At 39.1% G+C, this 22,979-nt stretch overlaps 1 protein-coding gene across 1 annotated transcript in view; it reads right to left on the bottom strand.

Annotated features, from left to right (window-relative positions):
- LOC100671410 (phospholipid-transporting ATPase ABCA3-like) overlaps positions 1 to 22,979 on the bottom strand; it is a 253,632-nt gene that overhangs the window by 215,501 nt on the left and 15,152 nt on the right. The window contains exons 4-5 of the mRNA XM_003418893.2: positions 13,555 to 13,696; positions 1,952 to 2,211 (exon numbers count right to left, since the gene is read on the bottom strand). Coding sequence (XP_003418941.1) covers positions 1,952 to 2,211; positions 13,555 to 13,696 — 402 coding nt within the window. The remainder of the gene's footprint in view (positions 1 to 1,951; positions 2,212 to 13,554; positions 13,697 to 22,979) is intronic.

The raw sequence follows: 22,979 nt of genomic DNA, 5'->3' as shown, positions 1-22,979 counted from the left end.
TGGGCTGTGTTTTAAATTTATTGTCATTTTTATAGGGTTACTACGAGTCAGAATTGACCAGATGGCAACAAGTTTTGTTTTTGGTTTACGGTTACTAGCAATGAATTTGTTGTTTCTATGGGTACCAGAGACTTCAAATTCCTCTCATGACCTTGTTTTTGTCTTCCTTCTTGGGTCTGGGCCTTCCCTTTGTGCTGCTCTCCAAAGATACTGTGCCTCTTGAAGCTTCCCCAGCTTGGAAAATAGATATGTGGCATCAGTATTCACTCCTTCTGTTCTGTATTTGGATTTGCTACTGCTGGGATATAATAACCACCTACCAGTGCTGAATATGTAGAAATAATCCAATTACTCATAAAAAAGAGCTCCACAGGCTTAAGAAAATCTTTACAGAAACTATCAGAAAATAAGTGGAACACTTCCTGATTTCAAAACATACTATAAAGTCACAATAATTAAAACAGACTGGTACTGGTGTAATAACAGACATACAGACAAATGGAATAGAATTGAGAGTCAAGGAATAAATCCATACATCTATGGTCAACTATGAGTCAGAATCAACTCAACGGTCACAGGTTTTACGGTTAACTGATTTTCAGCAAAGATGCTAAGTCCATTCAATGGGGAAGGAAGGCTCTCTTCAATAAATGGGAAAATTGGATTTCCAGATGTAGAATGGACTAGGATCCATGCCTCACACCACACACACACACACAATTCAAAATTGATCAAGGACCTAAACGTAAAAACCAAAACCATAAAATTCTTAGAATAAAATGAAAGGGCGGAGGTGAAGGCTGTAGGACCTAGCTTTTAACAATGGATTATCAGATGACAACCAAAACATAAGTATTAAAAGATAAAACAGATAAATGGGATCTCATAAAAGTTAAAAAGTTTTGTTCATTAAATGACTTTATCAACAAAGTAAACAGACAATTTACGGACCAAGAGAAAAGTTCCAGGAGCTATATATCTGATAAGAGTCTAATACACAAAACATGTATAAAACTTCTACAACTTAAAAACAATAAGACTAACAACCCAACCAAAAAGTAGGCAGATGACCTGAACCTACGTTTCACCAAAGAGGATATTCAAATGGCCAATAATTACATTAAAAGAAGCTCAACATCATTAGCCATAGGGGAGATGCAAACCAAAACTACAAAAAGATAACACTGCCCCCGTATTAGAATGGCAATGATAACAAACAAACAAAAACCCAAAATGGAAAACAACAAGTCATTGGAGAGGTTAGGGAGAAACTAGAACCCTCATTCATTGCTTGTGGGAATGTAAAACGATAGAACTGCTGTGGAAAACCATTTAGCGCTTCCTCAAAAAGTTAAACAGAAAACTATCATTTTGTGTTCTACGACCCAGAAATCCCAATCCTAGATATATACTCAGAAGTAGTGAAGGCAGGAATGCAAACAGAAACCTCTGCAGCAATGTTCACTGGAGCACTTTCCACGAAAGCCAAAAGGTGAAAAGAACCAAAATGTCCATCAAGAGATGAATACATATACTTTTGGTATACATATACAATGGAATGCTACTTAGCCATAAAGAGAATCAATTCCTGATGCATGTTACTACATGGATGAACCCTGAAAACATCTTGCTGAGCAAATAAGCCTGTCACAGCAGGACAAGTATCGTATGATCTAATTTACATGAAATAAGCAAATACATAGAAACAAAAAATTATTAGTGATTACCAGCCGTGGGAGGGAGGGGGAAAGGTGGAGTTTTTGCTTGTGTGGCATGAAGCTTGTGTTAATGGGGGTAGAATGATTTGGAAAAGGATAGTGATGAACGACTGTACAACTTGAAGAATGCCAACAATGTTGCTGAATTGTACATGTAGCAATTGTTCAAATGGTGTATGTTTTGTTATGTATATTTGTACCACAATAAAAAAAGAGAGAGAGAGAGGGATTACCTTCAATCCATTTTCCTTTTCCCACACTATCAATCTCAGGATGGAAAGTATGCTTGGAGAGAACATGAATATGAACATAACAGGGAAGAAAGGACTGGAGAGCCAAAGTAATCCATCAAAGGAAGAAGCTGGATGTGGAAATCTCTGTACAAAAATGCTGATATTATCAAACAGCTTTTGTCCAGCACTGCTCTCATGATACAACATGATGGCTTTATCCAAGGCATACTGTACAGCCAGGAATCCTTCTTTGATGTACCCTGCATGATAAAACAAACATTGACAAGTAAAACAGGCTAAGGAGCAAATAAGACACACAAAGAATGCAGTTCACAGCTTGTCACCTATAGAACCTAGACTGGCTGTATCATGGTTTTGACACAGATATAACAAATACTCTTTTAATTGAATCTTATTCACATCTTCCCAAAATTACAATATTTAATTCAAGTAGCAGGCTTGCCAGATGCGATTTCTATTTATAAGAATAATAATGATTTAATTAAATATTGGAGAGATGAAGACTTGGAAATGTAAAAAAATAATGAATCTCAGAACAATAGATATATTCTAGAGACTATTTTTTGTTTATTTCAGAAGGGCACCCAAGTAAGGTTCAGTTTCACTGAAACCCAACCAGCTATACAACTAAAAGGCAGCTTAGGGTTTACTTTGTTCTTCTTCTACATTTTTAAGGTTAGAACTCAGATCATTTTAGATTTTTCTCTCTTCCTGCTATGAACATTTAAAGCTATAAATTTTCTTTTAAGCATTGCTTTAGCTGTACCTTCTGTTTTCCCCCCAAATTTTAACAGGTCATATTTTACTAATTTAAAAATTTTATAATTGCTTTGTGATTTCTTTTTTGACTCATGGATTATTTAGAAATGCGCTGTTTACTTTACACATATTTGTGATTTGTCTAATTACTGATCTCTAATTTCACTGTTATCAGAGAACATACTTCATGATTTCACTCTTTTTTCTTTTCAATGAGACTCATTTTATGATTCAGCACAGGGGCTGTCCTAGTGAGCATACATGTGCATTTGAAAACATGTATTCTATCACTGTTTTTTGTTAAAGGAAGTTGATAACGTTATTCCTATTATCTATCTCTTTATACATACATATATATGTATATAGTCTTTATACATACGTATATTTGTATATAGTCTAGATATTTCTTCAACTTGAGGTGTGTTAATATCTCCACCTATGATTGTGTGGAAGTTCTAGTGGTGCAGTGGTTAAGCACTTGAGTACTAACTGAAACGCTGGGAGTTCAAATCCACCAGGCACTCCACGGGGGAAAAGTGTGGCAGTCTGCTTCCATAAAGATTTACAGCCTTGGACTCCTATGAGGCAGTTCTACTCTGTCCTAAAGCATCGCTATGGGTCGGAACTGACCCAAGGGCAGTGAGTTTGGTTTGCTTTTGGTTTATGATGGTGGAATTATCTAATTCTCTCTTTCATTCTGTCAATTTCGGCCTCACGCATTTTGAAGCTCTGTTATTAGAAGCATACACTTAAAATAGCTATGTCTTCCTTATCAATTAACACTTCGTCTTGAAATCTTCTTACCCTGAAAACTATTCTGATATTTTTCTTATGATCACAGTTTGCATACTACGTATGATGTTCCAACCATTTGCTTTCAACCTGTTTCAGTCCATTAATATACCTATTTTTAAATAGTATTTTAATGAGTTTTGGTGAAACTTGACACAGCAAGTTTGGTTCCCATTTGACGATGTCCACACAGATTGTTCAATGACATTAGTTACATTTACAACAATGTGTCAGCATTCTCTTTGTGTTCTGTTTGTTCTGCAGTTTCCCGCCCTCTTACTTTCTTATCTTTGTTTTTGAGTAATTGTTGACCTTTTGGTTTCATGCTGATGTTTTTTAAGTAGCGCACCGATCTTACGCATAACAGCCTCTATTTTGTGTGCCACTCTATTTCAATAAAGGCAATCTGAGTCTCAGTTCTAGGTTTAAAGAGTGTCTCAGGGCGATAGTCTCAGGGAGTCCTCCGTTCTCTACTGTTCTAGTTTGTCTGGCTTTTTCTCTTTTTTAAGAATTTGAGTTCTGCTCCACATTTTTCTTCCATTCTATCTGGGACCATCTATTGTGATCCCAGTCAGAACAGTCAGTGGCACCATCTAGTTCTTCCGGTCTCAGGGTAGACGAGGTTGTGGCTCATGAAGTCTTGTTTCTTCTCTGAGATTTTGGTTACTTACTGTTTTGCTCTTGGTGAGCAGAGACCCGTACTTGCATCTTAGGTGGCCATTCGCAAGCCTTTAAGATCCCAGATGCTACTCACTTCACTAGGACACAGGTCATGATTTTTGTGACCTGTGTTATTCCATCGTCTCCTTCCATAGATGTAGTCAGTTTGATTCCTGTGTATTTCAATTGGTTAGGTCCATGTGTATGGTCGCCGCTTATGTTAGTGAAAGAAGGAATTTGCAATGAATAAGTAGTTAATCGGAAACCCTGGTAGCATAGTGGTTAAGTGCTACAGCTGCTAAACCAAGGGTCGGCAGTTTGAATCTGCCAGGTGCTCCTTGGAAACTCTATGGGGCAGTTCTACTCTGTCCTTTGGGGTCGCTATGAGTCGGAATTGACTCGATGGCACTGGGTTTGGTTTTTTTTTGGAAGTAGTTAGTTCTGCAAAATTCTATCATGCGATCCCAGCATTATTTCTATCAGCAAGGCCATATTTTCCAACTACCAATCCTTCCTTATTTCAAACTTTTGCATTCCAATTGCCAGTAATTATCAATGCATCTTGACTGCATGTTTGATCAATTTCAGACTGCAGAAGTTGGTAAAAATTTTCAATTTCTTCATCTTTGGCCTCAGTGCTTGGTACATGAATTTGAGTAAAAGTTGTATTAACTGAGCTTCTTTGCAGACATGTGGATATTATCCTATCACTGACAGAGTTATATTTCAGGATGGATGTTGAAATGTTCTTTTTGTTGATCAACGCTAGGCAATTCCTCTTCAATTTGTCATTCCCAGCATAGTGGGCCCAATGACTGTCTGATTAAAAATGGCCTAAACGAGTCCATTTCAGCTCACTAATGCCTAGGATATCAATGCTTATGCATTCCACTTCATTTCTGACGATTTCCAAATTTCCTAGTATCTTAGTTATCTAGTGCTGTCGTAACAGAAACACCACAAGTGGATGGCTTTAACAAAGAGAAATTTATTTTCTCATAGCCTAGTAGGTTACAAGTCCAAATTCAGGGTGCTGGCTCCAGGGGAAGGCTTTCTCTCCGTCGGCTCTGGAGGAAGGTCCTTGTCCTCAATCTTCCCCTGGTCAAGGAGGTTCTCAGGCACAGGGACCCCATGTCCAAAGGACATGCTCTGCTCCTTGTGCTGCTTTCTTGGTGGTATGAGGTCCCTCCTCTCTGTTGCTTCTCTTTCATCTCCTGAGAGATAAAAACTGGTGCAGGCCACACCCCAGGGAAACTCCCTTTACCTTGGATCAGGGAGGTGACCTGAGTGAGGGTGGTGTTAAAATCCCACTCTAATCCTCTCAACATAAAATTACAATCACGAAATGGAGGAAAACCACACAATACTGGGAATCATGGCCTAACCAAGTTGACACATACATTTTTGGGGGGACATAATTCAATCCATGACACCTAGATTCATACTTCATATATTTCATGTTCCAATTATTAACGGATGTTTGCAGCTGTTTCTTCTCATTCTGAATCATGCCACGTAGCAAACAAAGGTCCTGAAAGCTTGACTTCATCCACATCATAAAGATCAACTCTACTTTGAAGAGGCAGCTCTTCCTCAGTCGTATTTTGAGTATCTTCCAACCTGAGAGGCTCATCTTTTGGCACTATATCAGATAATGTTTCACTGCTATTCAGAAGGTTGTCACTGGCTAGTTTTTTTCAGAAGTAGGTTGCTAGGTCCTTCTGCCTAGTCTGTCCTAATCTGGAAGCTCAGCTGGAGGCCGTCCACCATGGGTGACCCTGCAGGTATCTGAATACCAGTGGCATGGCTTCCAGCATCATAGCAACATGCAAGCCCCCACAGTATGACAAACTGACAGGCACATGGGGAAAGTGACAGAGATGTGAACGGAAGAAGTCCAAGCTGCGCTGAAAGCATTGGCAAAAAACACGGCTCCAGGAATTGACAGAATACCAATTGAGATGCTTGAACAATTGGATGCAGTGCTAGAAGTGCTCACTCATCTATGCCAAGAAACTTGGAAGACAGCTACCTGGCCAACAGACTGAAAGAGATCCATATTTGTACCCATTCCAAAGAAAAGCGATACAACAAAAACCAAAAAAATAAAAAAACCAAAACCCACTGTTGTTGAGTCAATTCTGACTCATAGTGACCCTACAGGACAGAGTAGAGCTGTCTCGCAGGGTTCCAAGGAGTGCCTGGTAGATTCAAACTGCTGACCTTTTGGTTAGCAGCCACAGCACTTAACCACTATGCCACGAGGGTTCAGCGATGTGGAAATTATCAAACAATATCATTAATACCACACACAAGTAAAATTTTGTTGAAGATCATTCAAAAGTGATTATAGCAGCACATCAACAAGGAACTTCCAGAAATTCAAGCCAGATTTAGAAGAGGACGTGGAACCAGGGATATCATTGCTGATGTCAGATGGATCCTGGCTGAAAGCAGAGAATACAGGAAAGATGTTCAACTGTGTTTTATTGACTATGCAAAGGCATTCAACTGTGTGGATCATAACAAATTATGGATAACATTACCAAGAATGGGAATTCCAGAACACTTAATTGTGCTCATGAGGAAGCTGTACATAGATCAAAAGGCAGTTGTTCGGACAGAACGAGGGGATACTGATTGGTTTAAAAAAAGTCAGGAAAGGTGTGTGTCAGGGTTGTATTCTTTCACCATACCTATTTAATTTGTAGGCTGAACAAATAACACGAGAAGCTGGACTATATGAAGAAGAAAGTGGCATTAGGATTGGAGGAAGACTCACTAGCAACCTGTGATATGCAGAGGACACAACCTTGCTTGCCGAAAGTGAAGAGGACTTGAAGCACTTACTGACGAAGATCAACACGGTAGCCTTCAGTATGGGTTACATCTCAACATAAAGGAAACAAAAATCCTCAAAACTGGACCAATAAGCAACTTCATGATGAACAGAAAATAATGAAATTGTCAAGAATTTCATTTTACTTGGATCCACAATCAATGCCCATGGAAGCAGCCATCAAAAAATCGAAAGACACATTGCATTAGGCAAATCTGCTGCAAAAGACCTCTTTAAAGTGTTGAAAAGTAAAGATGTCACCTTAAAGACTAAGGTGCGCCTGACTCAAGCCATGGTGCTTTCAATCACCTCATATGCATGTGAAAGCTGGATGATGAATAAGGAAGACCAAAGAAGAACTGATGCCTTTGAATTATGTGGTTGGCAAACAATACTGAATATACCATGGACTTCTAGAAGAATGAACAAATCCGTCTTGGAGGAAGTACAGCCAGAATGCTCATTAGAAGCAAGGATGGGGAAACTTCATCTTACACACTTTGGACATATTATCAGGAGGGATCAGTCCCTGGAGAACATCATGCTTGGTAAACTAGAGGGTCAGTGAAAGAGAGGAAGACCCTCAATGAGATGGACTGACACAGTGGTTGCAACAATGGCTCAAGCATAAAGACTGTGAGGATGGCGCAGGACCAGGCAGTGTTTCGTTCTGTTGTACACGGGGTTGCCATGAGTCGGAACCAACTTGACAGCACCTAACAACAACGTTATGCCAACTGTCAGCCGTTGATATTTAATGTAATCACTGATATGGTCAGATCTGAGCATACAATTTTATTACTTATTTTCTACTTACCTCATCCATTTTTGGTTCCTATGTTCATTCGTTCCTATCTTTTGCGAATTATTTGATATTTTTAGAATTACATTTTACTTATTTATTGGATTTTTAGTTCTATGTCTTTGCATTAAATTTTTAGTGTTTGAATGACTGATTACAATATAGTCTACATTTTTCACAGTTCACTTAGTTAATACCATATCATTTCACATAAAATGTAAAAATCTTACAATTTAATTCTGAATCTTCCCTCCTTTATGATGCATTCATTATATATTACATCTACATATTAGTTGCACAAGGCAATTATGTAATATTACTTTAAACAGCCATATCTATTATAATTTTAAAACTCCCAAAATGTAGTTTTTTACATTTACTCAGATAGTGTCAATTTTCAATGCTCTTCATTGCTTTGTGAGGGTTTGAGTTACCCTGTGTATTATTTCCTTTCAGCTGAAAAAAGATACCTTTACCATTTCTGGTTGTTGTAGATCTGCTGGAAATGAACTCTCTTAGTTTTCTTTCATTTCACCTTTATTCTTGGAGGATATTTTTACTGGTTACAGAATGATGGGTTTACATTTTTATTTTCTTGGAGAATTTTAAAGATGGTGTTTCACTCTTTTCTGGTCTCCAAAATTTCTGATGAAGAAGGCAGCTGTTAACTAAATCATGTTCCTTGTACGTGATGTATCATTTTTCTCTTGCTGATTATGAAATTTCCTTTTTATTTTTTACTGTCAGCAGTTTTAATATGATGTGTTGCAGTATGGGCTTTTCCATAGTCCTTCTGCCTGGTGTTCATCAAGAATCTTTTACCTGTAAATTTCTTTCATTAAATTTGGGACATTTTCAGCCATTATTTCTACACGTATTTTTTCTGCCTCCTTCCTCTCTTACCCCTCAAGGACTCCTGTTGGTTAGTTACTGTTGAGTCAGCTCCGACTCATGGCAACCTTATGTATAACAGGATGAAATGTTGCCCTGTCCTCTACCATCTTCATGATTGTTTCTATGTCTGTATCAATCAACCTCATTGAGGGTTTGTTTGTGTCAATCAACCTCGTTGAGGGTTTCCCTTATTTTTGTCGGCCCTTACTTTACCAAACATGATGATGTCTTTCTCTAGCAATTGGTTTTTCCTGATGACATGTCCAAAGTAAGCAAATTGAAGTCTTGCCATCCTTGTTTCTAAGGAAAGTTCTGATTGTATTTCCTCTAAGACTGATTTGTTCATTCTCTGGCAGTCCACAGTACATTCAATATTTTTAGTCAACATCACTGTTGAAACACAACAATTCCTCTGTCTTCCTTTTTCAGTGTCCAGCTTTTGTATGCATATGAGGCAACTGAAAAGACCATGGCTTAGATCAGACACACCCTACTCACCAAAGTGACATCTTTGCTTTTTAAAACTTAAAAGAGATCTTTTGCTGCAGATTTGCCCAGTGCTATTAGATTTATACTGGATTTCTTGATTTGATTCATTTGATTTCTTGACTGCTCTTCCATGAACATAGTGTTGGTGCAAGCAGAATGAAATTGGTGAACGACTGAAGTGGAATGAAATTGTTGATAGAAGTGGAATGAAATTGTTGATATAAGTGGAATAAAATTAATTTCTTCTCCATTTATCATGATGTTTTTTACCAGTCCAGTTGTGAGGAATTTCATTTTCTTCACATTCACTGTTCACTGAATGCTGTAGTCTTTGACCTTCGTCATTTTTGGCAAACCACCTGCAATATGCAGACAATACAACCTTGCTCAAGGACTCTAATTACACATATTTTAGAACTATTGGTATTGCCCTACAGTTCACTGAAACTCTTTTTCTTTTTTCCTGTTTTTCAGACTGAATGTTTTCTATCCTCTGTGATCACCATTTGGCTATTACAACTGTCCTGTAATTGTTTTTAGACATTGCATTTTATAGTTCTAGAATTTGTGCTTTCTTTTTATCATTTCTCTGATATTTCTTATCATTTAATTCATTGTGCATATATTTTTCTTTTACTTCACTGAGAACAGTTTAAAAGCAACCTTTAAAAGCTTGTCTGCTGGTTCCATAATCTAGATCATCATACAGTCTATAACAGTTGACAGTAAGATACAGTAATCATTGTAACAGTAATGTAGCATTGATGTAAGAATAGACAAATAGACCAATAGGAAAAAAAATTATGACACATTATTTAAAAGAAAGTTTTGTGAAAACTCTTTCTGTGCATGGAGAAAAATAATACCAACTCCCCAACAAAAAAACACATGCTAATGTGAACTCCACATAGATTAATAACCAAGCTATGAAAGGAAAAACTATAAAATAAAAATAATAGGAGAATATTTTTTAACTTAGCAGTTCAAAAGTACAGGAGTAGGGATGGACTTTTAAATAAAACCCCCTAAAGCAGAGATCAAATGGCAAAAATTGATAACTTTAATTACATCAAATTCAAATGAAAGGTTTATGTTTGATAAAGGAGATCCTGGACAAAGTCAGAAATTAGGGGAAAAAAATATTTATATATATTTTTACCTTTAGACCTAACAATATATTTAGAATATACATGGAACTCCTGAAAATTATGTCTTTAAACAAACATTTAAATAAACTGTATGTTACATTATTTGAAACTCCAGGGGGAGGGGAGCTGCTGTTTTTAAGTTTTGAAATATACAAGAGGTTCTTCTGTGGTGATTTAACTTAAATACTAAGCACGGTTTCCCATTTATCCCTTGATTCATGCAATAGATACCTTGATTTTCCACTCACTTCCCAGCCACTCCTTCTTATTCTTTGTACCCTTGTCCTCCTTTGCTTACGCCTCCTTAATCTGAATGTTACCTACCACTGAGCTCTTTGTACCCTCTCTCTTTCTAAAGATTAAAAAAAAAAAATAATGTGGTATTAAGAGAAACTAAGGTTTTGCCTGTCCTCAAGTAATATGCCACCCAAAGGAAAAACTGAAATCACAAAATGTGGTGCAGTGGATTACTTAATATGGTCCTTCTAGCTATTCATGGTCTTGAGACTTCCACAAAATGATTGAGTGGGACCATGCAAATAAAGTGCTGTGGCCCACCAAGGATACTGGACACCTTGCTAACAATGTAAATAAGGTCCACAGGATACTTGTGGGGGTGAAACCATGCAAATTAGGTACATGGAACCCTAATGAGGGGATTGGTCAGTTATGCCACCCTGCTAGGCTCAAAATGAGCCATCACTGAGGAAGGAAGAGAGCACCTCACTACCATCAAGAAGATCCAGGAGTGGAGCATGGTCCTTTGGACCTGGGATCCCTGCGCTGAGAACCTCTGAGACCCAGGAGACAGACAGCTGAAATTCTGGAGATGGTGCAAAGAACTTGCAGAAATGGGCAGCAGCAAAACCAGGAGACCGGTGCAAAATGGCGCAGTGGGCTTCCCGGCCCATGCAGTGAGGTAGCTACAGTGGCTGTACTGACCCACAGAGTGAGAGAGCTGAGTACCTTCATGTAGGAGGCATGCTGGCAGAGCAGCATGTGTTTGGGCACTTGGAGGAGCTAGGGTCACTGACCTACAGAGCAAGAGAGCTGAGTGTCTTCAGGCCCAAGGCTTACTGGCAAAATGGGGGTGTCTCTGGGCACTTAGTGGTAGAGCTAAAAATCTTTAATACTTGTCTGGGTAGGGCAGGGCCCAAGGGGTCAAGAGACCGAGAGAGAGGCCTGCCTGTGGGCATGGCCCAGAAGCTGTCCTGACTGAAGAACTGTATCCTGAGTCATTCCTAATCCTGAATTGTAACCTGTTGCTTCCCTAATAAACCCCATAACTGTGAGTATGGTCTGTGATTTTTGTGTGGCCACTGCAAAGAATCACTGAACCCAGAAGAGAAGTAAAAAGTGTTGTTGATGATCATTCTCTCTCTTTCCTCTTGTGAAGTTAGACAAAGTTTGATGCTGCCACACCATTTTTACACAAAGTAACATCATCATATTTTAGAGAAAAAAGTCATTCTCTGAAACATCTTTATCAATTATATAAATTGTGAAACATAAGTCACAATTTTCTTTCTTCAGCAACCATGTAAAATTGGAAGAAAAAAAAAGTATTTAGGTAAAAACAAAAACCAAAGACAAACTATTACTGCCATCATTTCATTTAAAATGATCAATCATCTGCCTTATTGTATCACTCCTCCTATTTATCCTAAATATTGCTATGCCTCTGTATCTCATAACCTCCAGGAAGACATTTCATTCTTCTTCACTTGGCACAACAGGTCCTTAATGACCTGTTTACCTCCTATTCCCATCTCTAATAGCCCCCCATATGAACTCTCTAACCGTAAAAAATAAAACAAAAAACAAACAAATGAAAAACTGTGCAGCTCACTGAATGTAATGTCCTGCCTTAAGTGTTTAAGGCTTTATTCCCAGTGCCTGGGATAATCCCCACTCATCTCCATTCGGCTAATTCGTGTAGTTCAAATGCCTTCTTTCTCAGCAGATTTTGTAGTTTATTTTTAACTATCGTCTAATACTTTTAACTATTTTCCTACTGGCTATGCTGCTTCCAATGTTTGTTAATAATGCTAAAATGTCCACAGCTTTTCTTTTCTATTGAGTATTTGCTAAAGATAAAATCTCAGGACAATTGGTGAACCCCAATTCCACATTAAGGGCTTTTCATAACAAAGAATTTGTGAAATTCACACCCATCTATCAGTTTGTTGTACTTTGGTGGTTTGCTTATTGCTATGATACTAGAAGATATGCTACCAGTATTTCAAATACGAGCAGGGTCAACCATGGTGGACAGGTTTCAGTGGAGCTTCTAGACAAAGGAAGATGAGGAAGAAAGGCCTGACAATCTACTTCTAAAAATTATCCAGTGAAAACTCATGGATCACAACAGAACATTGTCCAACTTGCTTGCTTTGGACATGTCATCAGGAGGGATCAATCGCTAGAGGATGACATCATGTTTGGTGAAATAGAGGGCCAGTGAATGTGTGAGACAGTTTGGCACAATAGCTGCAATGACGGACTTGAACATGCCGGTGATTTTGAGGATGATGCAGAATTGGGCAATGTTTTATTCTGTTGAACATAAGGTTGCTGTGATTCAGCGTCAACGTGATGGAAGCTAACAATAATAACAAAAATTTGCAAAATAAATTTGAATTTAAAATTACCATGACAATTTTAAAGTTCTACATCAAATAAACAAAATTATACACAGCCATAAATACGCAAGCAATGTCAATAAATGAAAGTATGTGTATTATGTAAGTAGAACGAAAAACTATATAAAGGTACATGTTAATAAACAACAAACCATTTGCCATTGAGTTGATTCTGATTCATGGTGACTTCATGTTATTTCAGAGTAGAACTGTGCTCCATAAGGTTTTCAATGGTTGTGATCTTTCAGAAGTAGACTACCAGGACTTTTTTTCATGGCATCTCTGGATTAACTCAAACTACCACCCTTTTGGTGAGCAGCTAGGTGCATCAATAATTTAGATCTATTGAAATAAGGCTCAAAAGTGGATAAAGCATGAAGTAAATAATAAGTTTTTCCAACATACAGGACTGAAAAGTAGTTTTGATGCAATGTAATTTTAAGTTTAAATATCACCATAACAAGAATAAACAATTTCCTAACCTGTTAACTAAATATAAGTACATGTTAGTAGGCAACTGTGATAATAAAATTAAGTATGCTTAAGGATATGCTCACCAGGACTTCCTCCATCAGACTGATTAGGGTTCCTGTGACCTAGAGAGGGACGATTGGCAAAGAGTAAGGCTGTTTTCCAGCCTAATATGTCAGGCCACTGCAAGGTCCTCTGTAGGTAACTAAAACGCAGGTGGTATTTTACCTAGAAGTAGCAAAAGGAAATAAACTATTTTTAAAACCAAACTGAAAAGCAAATATTAGAAATAAAGAAAGGCTAATGTCCACTTGAGAAAACATACGATTTGAAGAATAAGACTTACCTGATGCCGAAGTGATTCTGAATGCCAGGAAATGACAACTTTGAGGCACAACATATATGCACCAATGATAACTTCTTTTGAAGTCTACCCAAAATTTAGACAATTCCCCCAAACAAGATATACCCACGGCCCATAAATATATGAAACAATTTTCAACATCACTCACAATAAAGGCAAATTAAAACTACAGAGATACCTCTATCACCTATCAGGCTAGTTTATTTTCGTAAAACAAAACACAATTTGCTTTGCTTCCTAAGTCATATATCCATCAATCTACCCCTCAATACATTTAATTTTTGGATGTATTTTAAAGTAAGTTGCAGGCATCAGTACATTTACACCAAATACTTCATTCAGTGTTAACTAGAATTCAATATTTGTTTATAGTTATTTTTAGGTAAATTTTACATACCAGAAAACCCACAAATCGTAAATATACATTCGTTGAGTTTTGATAAATGCAAATATTTATTGTAACTACCCCTACGCATCTGTCAGTTCATCGTACTGTGGGGGCTTCCGTGATGCTGTGATGCTGGAAGCTATGCCACCAGTATTCAAATACCAGCAGGGTCACCTGTGGTGGACAAGTTTCAACTGAGCTTCCAGGCTAGGAAGAAGGACCTGGCAGTCTACTTCTGAAAAAAACTAGCCAGCGAAAACCTTATGAATAGCAGCAGGACATTGTCTGATACAGTGCCAGAAGATGAGCCCCTCAGGTTGGAAGGCACTCAAAATACAACTGGGGGAAGAGCTACCTCCTCAAAGTACAGTCTATCTTAATGATGTGGATGGAGTCAAGCTTAATGATGTCACATGACTCAAAATAAGAAGAAACAGCTGCAAACATCCATTAATAATCAGAACCTGGAATGTATGAAGTATGAATCTAGGAAGGTTGGAAATTGTCAAAAATGAAAAGGAATGCATAAACATCAATATCCTAGGCATCAGTAAGCTTAAATGGACTGGTACTGGCCATTTTGAATTGGACAATCATAGTTTACTACGCTGAGAATGACAAATTGAAGAGGAATGTCATTGCATTCATTGTCAAAAAGAACATTTCAAGATCAATCCTGAAGTACAACACTGTCAGTGATAGAAAATCATCCACATGCCTACAAGAAGACCAGTTAATAAGAGTATTATTCAAATTTACGCACCAACCACTAAGGCCAATGGTGAAGAAGTTGAAGGGTTTTACCAACTTCTGCAGTCTGAAATTGATCAAACATGCAGTCAAGATGCATTGATAATCACTGGCGATTGGAACGCAGAAGTTGGAAACAAAGAAGGATTGGTAGTTGGCAAATATGGCCTTGGTGGTAGACAATGCCGGAGATCACATGATAGAATTTTGCAAGACCAACAACATCTTCACTGCAAATACCTTTTTTCACCCACATAAACAGTGACCATACATGTGGCCCTCACCAGATGGAATGCACAGGAATCAAATCAACTACATCTGTGGCAGGAGACGACGGAAATGCTCAATATCATCAGTCAGAACAGGGCCAGGGGCAGACTGTGCAACAGACTGTCAGTTGCTCATATGCAACTTCTAAGTTCAAGCTGAAGAAAATTAGAACAAGTCCACCAGTGCCAAAGTACAACCTTGAGAGTATACCACCTGAATTTAGAGACCATCTCAAGAATAGGTTTGACGCACTGAACACTAATGACCGAAGACCAGATGAGATGTGGAATGACATTAAGGACATCATACATGAAGAAAGTGAGAGGTCATTAAAAAGACAGGAAAGAAAGAAAAGACCAAAATGGATGTCAGAAATGACTCTAAAACTTGCTCTTGAGTGCACAGTTGCTAAAGCAAAAGGAAGAAATGATGAAGTAAAAGAGCTGAACAGAAGATTTCAAAGGGCGCCTTGAGAAGACAAAGTATTATAATGACATGTGCAAAGACCTGGAGTTAGATAACAAAAAAAGGAAGAACACATTTGGTATTTCTCAAGTTGAAAGAACTGAAGAAAAATTGCCAGCCTCGAGTTGCCAACAGTGAAGGATTCTATGGACAAAACACTGAATGATACAGGAATAATCAAAAAAATATGGAAGGAATATACAGAATCACTGTACCAAAAAGAATCGGTCAACATTCAACTATTTCAGGAGGTAGCATATGATCAGGAACCAGCGGTACTAAAAGAAGAAGTCCAAGCTGCACTGAAGGCACTGGCAAAAAACAAGGCTCCAAGAATTGACGGAATACCAATTGAGATGTTCCAACAAACAGATGCAGCACTGGAAGTGCTCACTCATCTATGCCAAGAAATCTGGAAGACAGCTACCTGGCCAACAGACTGGAAGAGACCCATATTTATGCCTATTTCAAAGAAAGATGATCCAAACAACATGGAAATTATCAAACAATAGCATTAAACATCACATGCAAGTAAAATTTTGCTGACGATCATTCAAAAGCAGTTGCAGCAATACACTGACAGGGAACTGCCAGAAATGCAAGCCAGATTCAGAAGAGGACATGAAACAAGGGATATCACTGATGATGTCAGATGGATCCTGGCTGAAAGCAGGGAATACCAAAGTGATGTTTACCAGTGTTTTATGAACTATGCTAAGGTATTTGACTGTGTGGATCACAACAAATTATGGATAACATTGCTAAGAATTGGAATTCCAGAACACTTAATTGTGCTCATGAGAAACCTATATATAGATCAAGAGGCAGTCATTCGAACAGAACAAGGGGATACTGCACGGTTTAAAGAAAGGAAAGGTGTGAATCAGGGTTGTATCCTTTCACCATATTTATTCAGTCTATATGCTGGGCAAATAATCCAAGAACCTGGACTATATGAAGAAGAAAGTGGTATCAGATTTGGAGAAAAACTCATTAACAACCTGCAATATGCAGATGACACAACCTTGCTCCCTGAAAGTTGTCTTCTGTTGCTAGGCTGAGGGTTGGAAATACTGAATTTGGGTCACCTTCTGTTGTCTGGAGGTATGTTAAGATGCATGCTGCCCCAGTTCTGGGGTCTGAAATCAATTTACCTTCTTCTTACTACCCTTCAGAGTTCTCCTGTGGTTGCTTCTAACGTTGTTTCTTGGGTTTATAGTTGTGCTGAGCCGGGGAGGAAAAAGGAGAAACAAGTCCATGCCATTTTGTCCAGACAGAAGTTAACATGTCTTTTGATAAGCAAATGTTTTTAATTTTGATGAAAGCTGTCTTAGGCTGGGTTCTCTAGAGAAGCAAGACTATTAAAGCGTATATATATGTATACATATGTACATAGAAAAAGAGATTTATATTGAGGAAATGGTTCACATGGTTTTTAGAGGCTGTAAGTCCTAAGTCTGTGAGGCAGGGAAGAAAATTCTGATTCATGTAGCCGCAGGGGCTGGTGGACCCAAGATCAGCAGGCCAGAGAGCAGTGCTGCCACAGGCTGTGAAGATCTACAATCGGCAGGCAAGACACTGCCAAGCTGCTAGCCCAAGTCCCAAGAACCGGAGGCCAAAGGGAGCCTGCTGCAGGATCTAGAACAAGCAAAAGCCCCAGCAAGGCAAGCAGGAAGGAAGTAGGCAGAGGAAGGCATGGAGACGAAGGCTGAGGGAGTGGTGATATGCCACAGGCCCAGTCCTGCTGGTACCACTCAGCAGATTCCATCATGGGGGTGATCACGTAGCAAATTTCAATTGGGAAGTGATCACAATATTATACAGCTGCCGAAACACTGAGAACCATGGCCCAGCCAAGTTGACACACAATCTTAACCATCACAATAGCTAATCTACAATTTTTAATTTATGGTTATTGCTTTTTATGACCTAAGAAATCTTTGCCTACCCTAAGAAAAGAAGATATTTGCTTATGTTTTACTCTAAAAGCTTTATGGTTTTAGATTTTACATTTAAATATATGACCCATTTCAAATTAATTTTTTATACACTGTGTGGTAAACTCAAGGTTTATTTTTTTCATATGGACATCCAATCATTATGATAGCCAACGTAGCCATTATCAAGCAAAACCCTAAGCGATAGCATTGTGTGTGGCTCAATTAGCAGCTACTCAGACCAAGCAGGACCAGCCCCCTCCTATCCATTGTCTTCAAAGTGCTGTGTGTGGCTCAAGCCAGTCAAACCCAGTTTACTAGCCTACATGCCAAAGGAAAAAATGCAATTTGCCTTACTGCGCCTGTGTGCCATGATGACCTATGTAGTCCATAATGTCCTTGTGAGGGATGGTATAAAATTCTGCTTCCCTTTGTTCAGGGAGCTTGAGTTGAGGTATACACCTCCTTACTCCTTGCCTGTGCACTTTCAATAAACGTTCTTTCTCCCTTCTCACCTTGGTGTGTCTTTATTGACAAAAAGCTGCACTGAGCAGGATCTTTTTTGGGTAACAAATTCTGATGACCCAAGATGGGACTAGTGCTGCTCAAGTCCTGAAATTGCCTCCGGCTGATGGTAACTGACCACTTCTCCCAAGCGCATAATCAGTGAGCACAGAAATTGTTCAGAAAGAGGACAGACTGTAGATCTGGTAATGCTTAGGCAGTGAAAGTTGGCTCAAACACTTTCATTTTAAATAGGCAACCGTGTCTCCAGGTTTGGTATAGAAATAAGTCCTATTTGTAGAAAGGACCACTTTAAAGTGTTGAAGAGCAAAGATGTCACCCTGAAGACTAAGGTGCGCCTGACCCAAGCCATGGTATTTCCAATCGCATCATATGCAAGTGAAAGCTGGACAATGAATAAGGAAGACTGAAGAAGAATTGAGGCCTTTGAATTGTGGTGCTGGTGAAGAATATCGAATATACCATGGACTGTCAAAAGAACGAACAAATCTGTCTTGGAAGAAGTACACCCAGAATGCTCCTTAGATGCGAGAATGGCGAGACTGTGTCTCCCATACTTTGGACACGTTGTCAGGAGGGATCAGTCCATGGAGGAGGACATCATGCTTGGCAGAATACAGGGTCAGTGGAAAAGAGGAAGACCCTCAACGAGGTGGATTGACACAGTGGCTGCAACAATGAGCTCAAGCATAACAATGATTGTAAGGATGGGTCAGGACCGGGCAGTGTTGCATTCTGTTGTGCGTGCGGTCGCTATGAGTCAGAGCCGGCTTGACGGCACCTAAAAACAACAACAACATTCTGTGTAATACTTTCCTTTTTGTCTATCTTGGTGCAGGCTAAAACAAAAAACCAAGCATAGATGCTTATGTTCAATACAATCCCCTACGTTGAGCTGTCGCTCAGTTTAGAAGATGCTCTCCACAACCCAGGGAATATGGCTTATCACCATATCCCCAAGAGAAGGAGGGACTGATAGCCAACGTAGCCAGGAGCTGCTTAGCCATTATCAAGCAAAACCCTAAGTGATAGCACTGTGTGTGGCTCACTTAGCAGCTGCTCAGACCAAGCAGAACCTGATCCCTCCTGTCCATTGTCCTCAAAACACTGTGCGGCTTAAGCCAGTGAAATTCAGTTTACTAGGTTTTGGTGCCTGTCTTAGTTTCCTAGTACTGCTATAACAGAAATACCACAAGTGGATGGCTTTAACAAAGAAAAGTTTATTCTCTCAGTCTGGTAGGCTAGAAGTCCGAATTCAGGGCACCAGCTCCAGGAAAAGGCTTTCTCTCTCTGTTAGCTCTGGAGGAAGGTCCTTGTTATCAATCTTCCCTTGGTCTGGGAGCTTCTCTGCACAGGAAGCCCAGGTCCAAAGGACACAATCTGCTCCCAGCGCTGCTTTCATGATGGTATGAGGTTTCCCCGTCTCTCTTTTATACCTCAAAAGAGATTGGCTTAAGACACAATCTAATTTATAAATTGAGTCCTGCCTCATTAACATAACAGTCACTAATCCCACCCTGTTAACACCATAGAGATAGGATTTACAACACATAGGAAATTACATCAGATGATAAAATGGTGGATAATCACACAATACCGGGAATCATGGCCTAACCAAATTGATACACATATTTTTGGGGGGACATAATTCAATCCAAGACAAAAATGTAATTTGTCTTATTGCAATTTGTCTTACTGCACCAGCACACCATGATAACCTATGTAGTCCACAATGTTTGCATATACTTCTTTGTGAGGGATGGTGTTAAATATTCTGCCTCCCTCTGGGGAGCTTAACCTGGGGTATACACCTCCTTACTCCTTGCCTGCGTCCTTTCAGGAAGGGTTCTTCCTCCCTCCTCACCTCAGCCTATCTTTACTGATGAGAAACCACACTGAGCAGGACCTGCTCTGGGTAACAGTTACAGCACTATTTTTGGAAAATATCTTTTCTTCATCAGATTTCTTTGGTGCCTCTGTCAATAATCAAATGACTGTATTAAAGAGGGTCAACTTCTGGCCTCTGTTCTGTTTCATGGATGTACTTGTCGATCATATGCTAAAAGCACACTTTAATGATTACTGCAGACTATAATTAAAGTCTTAAAGTCAAGTACTAAGATTATTCTGTAATTCTTTTACAAGATTGCTTTGGATACTCTAAGTCCTGTGCATTTGCATATACAATAAATCAGACCATACTACTTCAAATAGAAAATCAAGAAGCGACAAGTATTCTAAATGACCTGGTAAGACAAAGATAACCAGAGACTGAGAGCTAAATCCTATAAAGATTCAGGGCCTTGCTAACTGGTGAAGAATTTATGGGTCTGATGGTCTGGGGCATGCCAGGACATGGCCTTGAGGGCAAGAATAATTAGCTGCACAATGTACCTACTAAAAGAAGCACTGAACTTGGTGGACCTCTTAGGTCTGCAGCAGCGGTGGAGACACACAACATGCCTTAGCCAAGGGGCCTGTTTTATAGTGAAGGAGGTGTGATGACAGGAGCCTGATCACTGGATCCTACCATATTCTACATCACTCAGAAGCTGCAGGCCTGAGAGAAAAAAAATGGAATAGGCTATTAAATTTCTATTAAAGCATCAGCTTAGAGACAATACCCTATGAATCAGGAACTCCATCCTACAGGATGCAGTCTATGCAGTTAGTAACAGTGATATGTCGCTCTGTGTCCCTAAGAGCTAGAACATAAGGGCAAGGGAGTCAAGGCTTGGAAGTAGAATTGGTCTTTTTCTTACCATTCCTCCCAAACACCTACTTGCAGAATTTGTACTTCCCATCCCCTCAACCTTAGGCTTTGCTGGATTAAAAATCTTGTTTCCTGGGGTAGGGGGGATACTTTCAACAGGGGACACAGTAAAACTTCAACTAAGTCATCTATAATTACCATTTGGTCATACTGGGCTACTCATGTTGGTATGCTAGCACATAAAGGAGTTACTATATGAAAGGGAAAAATTAACAATGATTAACATGAAGGGCTAAAGTTGTAATTACACAATGGAAGTGGGGAGGAGTATGTCTAAAACTTGGGAGTCACTTGGGGTATCTCTTGTGCTTACTTTTCCATTGATAACAGTGAATATACATTTGCAACAACCATGGACTGACAACTAAGGGCTCAGGTCCCCTCATGAGGGGTATGGTTCACCTAACCTGGTAAGTAAGATAGACCCTCTGAGTGTTGGTCTAGAATGTAAAAGTGTAAATATTTCTTTGTATTAAAACCTCTCTGTTGAGGATACCAGCTCTCACCACTACTATTCAATACAGTACTGGAAGTCCTAGCCAGAGCGGTTAGGCAAGAAAAAGAAATAAAAGGTATCCGAGTCGGGAAGGAAGAAGTAAAATGACCCCTTTTTGCTGACAACATGATCCTATATATAGAAAGCCCCAAAGAATCCACAAGAAAGCTGCTAGAGCTAATAAACAAATTCAGCAAAGTAGCAGGAAACAAGGATCCAAACTGCCAATCTTGCAGTTAGTAGCTGAGTGTTAACGGGACTACTCAAACATGTCATAAAACAGCCTCTTAATTTCTAATAAACTAGCAAAACATGAATATATCACTAAATAATTCCCATAATTTTCAATTAATCAACTTGACCTTGAAACAAATATGTCACAAAACAATTCCCATAATTTTAATCTAATTAATCTCTATAAATTTACCTTGCGACATAAATATGTTATACAACAATTCCCTAATAGGCAATAAAACATACCAATCTTAGTAGAACATGACAACACATAACCCTTATCTTGTGAAGTCAAGATAAAGAAACGGTATAGGTATCCATGATTTCTGCTCGCTTGCAGAGAAGACAGTGACAAAATGTCTTTTGACTGTCGTTCTCTCTGAAGACTGACAGCCTGCTGAGATACCACCCACCACAACCAACCTCAGACCCTAGCTGTGGGGGACCTCCTCTGAGTTCCAGGAATAGCCAAGTCTTCCTCCCTGAGACCACTTGTTGAAATAAAGTCTGAAGTGTAAAAATTGAGATTCTAACCATTTAACCAACATAGTAATTATTAATTCTGATTCTCCATTGCTAAATGAATGTGTTGAGGTCTTACTTGTGTGCTTGCCATGACTACCTTGCAATAAACTAAACGAGTTTATGCATGACAAACCTGAGCATGTCTTTGTTTATTTTAAAGATAAAATTCCTCCAGGACAAAGGCATTGTGTTTGGCAGATACATTTACCCCCTTATCAGCATAATGTAATAGTTAAAAGGATTAAAGTTACTCAGATCTGGGCTTATATTCTCACTCTACTATATATTAGGTGGTAAGACCTTGGAAAAGTTACAGTTTCTTCATTCATAAAATGGGGTTGTAGTCTAGCATCAGAAGTTGCCTAACTTCAGGAGGAATTAGAATCCCTAGGAGCAGCCCAAAGCTGGTTCCTATGAGGTAGAAGTCAGATATGCCTCCACGTTCCAAATTCTTCACCATTTCTGATACCAGCCATCCCTCCCACGGCAATCTCTACTTCTCTGTTGAGTAGGATAATTTGTTACAATGGCCACACAAAACTTACAGATTATGCTCACGATTATGTGGTTTATTAGGGAAGTAACGGGTTACAACTCAGGATCAGGATCAATTTGGAAGTAACGGGGTACAATTCGGGAGGCAGGATGCACTTTGTCAAACAGGACAGCTTCTAACCAAGACAGGTGTCAGTTTCTTCTTAGCTGTACCCACAAGCAGGCCCTTCTTTTGGTCATTCCCGTTGGCTGGCCCTTCCCTCAGCTGTGCCTCCCAGCAGGCCCTTCT

This window comes from Loxodonta africana, chromosome 12, assembly GCF_030014295.1.
Source record: "Loxodonta africana isolate mLoxAfr1 chromosome 12, mLoxAfr1.hap2, whole genome shotgun sequence".
Lineage (NCBI taxonomy): Eukaryota > Metazoa > Chordata > Mammalia > Proboscidea > Elephantidae > Loxodonta > Loxodonta africana.
This window is presented reverse-complemented; position numbering and strand designations above follow the sequence as displayed.